The sequence below is a fragment of the Corvus brachyrhynchos genome, unplaced genomic scaffold (genome assembly GCF_000691975.1).
Source record: "Corvus brachyrhynchos isolate BGI_N302 unplaced genomic scaffold, ASM69197v1 scaffold122, whole genome shotgun sequence".
NCBI classification, from domain to species: domain Eukaryota; kingdom Metazoa; phylum Chordata; class Aves; order Passeriformes; family Corvidae; genus Corvus; species Corvus brachyrhynchos.
In genome coordinates, this window is record NW_008236778.1 from 27411 (window position 1) to 28880 (window position 1470).

General features: G+C 63.9%; 1 protein-coding gene across 1 annotated transcript in view; it reads right to left on the reverse strand.

Moving 5' to 3' along the window:
• Positions 1-859: 859 nt before the first annotated feature.
• Positions 860-1470, reverse strand: part of LOC103611258 (protein turtle homolog A-like) — a gene marked incomplete at its 5' end in the record, with an annotated part of 11942 nt that continues 11331 nt past the window's right edge. Inside the window, one exon of the mRNA XM_017727835.1 lies at positions 860-935. Within this exon, the coding sequence (XP_017583324.1) occupies positions 860-935 (76 nt within the window). The remainder of the gene's footprint in view (positions 936-1470) is intronic.

Here is a 1470-nt window from a genome sequence, read left to right on the forward strand (position 1 = left end):
GGCGCCGTGGGAGCAGGGGGACACAGGAGCCACATGGGGACAGAGTGGCTTTGGTAGGGACAGTGTCCCTGCAGTAGCAGGGACAGAGTGACCATGATGGGAACAGGCTGGCCATAACCCCCCTGAGGATTTTGGTGGGGACAGTGGTTGTGGTGACAAAACCTGGCATGGTGGCAGTAAGGCACCAGGCTGTGATGGGGACAATGCCCAGGGGACAGAATGCCCACATTGGCACGTGGTGAGTGCCAGGGCCCTGTTGTGACGATGATGGGGACAACCAGGGCCTGACTCTGGTGGCAGGGGGACAGCTCAGGGTCGGGGGGAGGACGTGGCCTCCCCAGCACCCGCAGTGTCCCTGGTGGCGCCGGGAGAGTTGATGGCGTTTGCACAAGTCCCGTCTCCATGGGAAGCACGACCAAAACAACAAACAAAACCTCGGCTCAAGGCCACCGGCCGCCTCCAGAACCGGTGGCAGGGCCACTGCTGCAGTGTCCCCGTCACCCCACCCACCCCTCAGCACCCAAACCGGCACCCAGTGGCCCCAGCCCAGCCGAGGTGCCACCGGAGCTCGGCTGTGGTGCCACCAGAGCTCAGATGTGATGGCACCATCCTGCTGCGGACCAGCCCAGAAGTGTCCCCTTACCCTCTCTGAACCCCTCCCGCACCTATGGGTGCCACAGGGTGGGGTGTGTGTTGTCACTTTAACCCTTCAAGGGTTGTGGGTGTCCCCTGGGGATTTTGGGTGGTGTTTCCTGTGGCTTTGGTGACATGGGTGGGGGACACATGGAGGAGGGGACCAGGGCAGGGAGTGGCACGTTGGGCTGACCAGTGGGACAGGGGTGACATGGGGGGAACAAGGTCAGGGGGTGACAGAGAGGTGCAGGAACAGGGACAGGGTTCGGGGTGCCAAGAGGGGGGTGGCACAGTGGCAGGACCTGGGGTGACAACGCAGGAGATTCAGAGGTGACACAGGGGACAGGACCCACAGAGGGGGGGAGCAGGAGGGGGAAGGTCCCAAGGGACCCGGGTGACAGGAACAGCGACGCTGGGGCAGGATCCTGGAAGGACTCAGCCAGGGGACACAGGGGGCGATCTGGGGACAGGACCCCCAGGGGTAGCACAGGGCAGGAGTCAGGGGGACAAGGCTGGAGACCATGTGGAGGTGAGGGGGTGGCACAGGGCACTGTTCTCGGGGGACACAGGTGGGGACAATGTGGGGGTCCCAGGCAGGACCCCCAAAGGACACGGGGAGGGCTGATACAGCAGACACAGCAGGGAGGGGACCTTGGGGACAAACTCAGACAGGGATATAGGGCAGGATGAGGGACACAAGGGCAGAGCAGGGGGTATGGTGTGATGTGGGGCAGGGCCAGGAGACAATGGGTGACAGGCACGGGGACACGGGGTGGACAACACAGGGGGACACGATGGGGGGACATGGGGGCACAGGAGTGGGGGTGGCAGAGGAAC